The sequence below is a fragment of the Orbicella franksi genome, chromosome 5 (genome assembly GCF_964199315.1).
Source record: "Orbicella franksi chromosome 5, jaOrbFran1.1, whole genome shotgun sequence".
Lineage (NCBI taxonomy): Eukaryota > Metazoa > Cnidaria > Anthozoa > Scleractinia > Merulinidae > Orbicella > Orbicella franksi.
The window spans coordinates 30,701,295-30,702,400 of NC_138149.1; the positions used below are offsets into that span (position 1 = coordinate 30,701,295).

The 1,106-nt window shown below is 42.0% G+C and overlaps 1 protein-coding gene across 1 annotated transcript in view; it reads left to right on the top strand.

Moving 5' to 3' along the window:
- The first annotated feature begins 278 nt into the window (after positions 1–278).
- The window catches only part of LOC145488130 (uncharacterized), a 3,443-nt gene continuing 2,615 nt past the window's right edge, over positions 279–1,106 (top strand). Inside the window, exon 1 of the mRNA XM_081466922.1 lies at positions 279–1,106. This exon is cut by the window's right edge and continues 576 nt beyond it. Coding sequence (XP_081323048.1) covers positions 1,028–1,106 — 79 coding nt within the window. The 5' untranslated portion in view covers positions 279–1,027.

The window sequence follows — 1,106 nt, forward strand, 5'->3', positions numbered from 1 at the left end:
TATTACTGTAACTTTCTTCAGTAAGAGGTGTACCTTTCTTCGCACTGTCATGGCTTCTGACCATATTGTTACTCACTTCGAATAAACATTTCACGGGCACATTGGCCGTCATATTTCGCCTTAGTGTCAATTCCTTTGCTAAGTGCCACAACTATGACCGTAAACAGTACACTAAATTATACTAGGCTTCGCACAAGTTCAAAATACAACCACTAAAATACATAATTACATGTAATGACACAAGAGACAAAGCTGAAGATTACCAGGGAAAACATTTAAAATCTCACTTCAACTGAGTGTTCTTGCATCATGGCTCCAATGATTTTCTTCCTGTTATCTGGTTTCAGTTTCTTCGGGAAGGTATCGTTGCTTATATCAGGCATTGGACTGAAATAATCACTGTACCTCTCCGATTCCACATTTCTTAAATTCATCTGTGTAGCTAAATAGCCCGGCAGGTATATTTTGCAGGGTGCAGTTTGCAGGTTGAAATTTAATTGTAACTGGAAAACAACTGGCACTAAAAATAATTAATAACCTACATACTCGTCAGGGGTTCTTACATAAAGTAGTTCGCCTGTTTCACATAGTGAAAACACGATCGATCCGCGATAAGTGTCGCGATAAGTCCTTGTCGATCGACACGCTGAGACCAGTGAAATCTCTTGAAAGCCATCTGGATGGCCGCTCCACAGATGTTTCTATCAATTCCATGCAGATTTGGCTCGGATCTTCCCTCAACAATAGAAGATTGAAATAAGTCGAAATAAGTTCACTCTGAATGCACTTGTGTCACTGTCAAGTCAACCTGAAGTTTTCACTCTAAAACCTGGCAGCTCAAACAGTCTTCTCGTTCGAAGGCGGAAAGGCGCGAGAAAAACAAAGCACACACGCATTGTCTTCTGGGTAGCTATTGCGCAATTTATCCAGCCCCGTTCTCAAACTGGGTTCAAGTTCGCCTGCGGCGACACAGTAATTGATGCGCTCAAAAGATGCTTGATTTTCGACGGAGCGGGTGCCTGGCGTGATGTGTACAGTTGAATCGAAGGTAAACGAACCCACAAGAGACACAGATCAAGAGGAAAATTCAAACGAGGATGAGGATG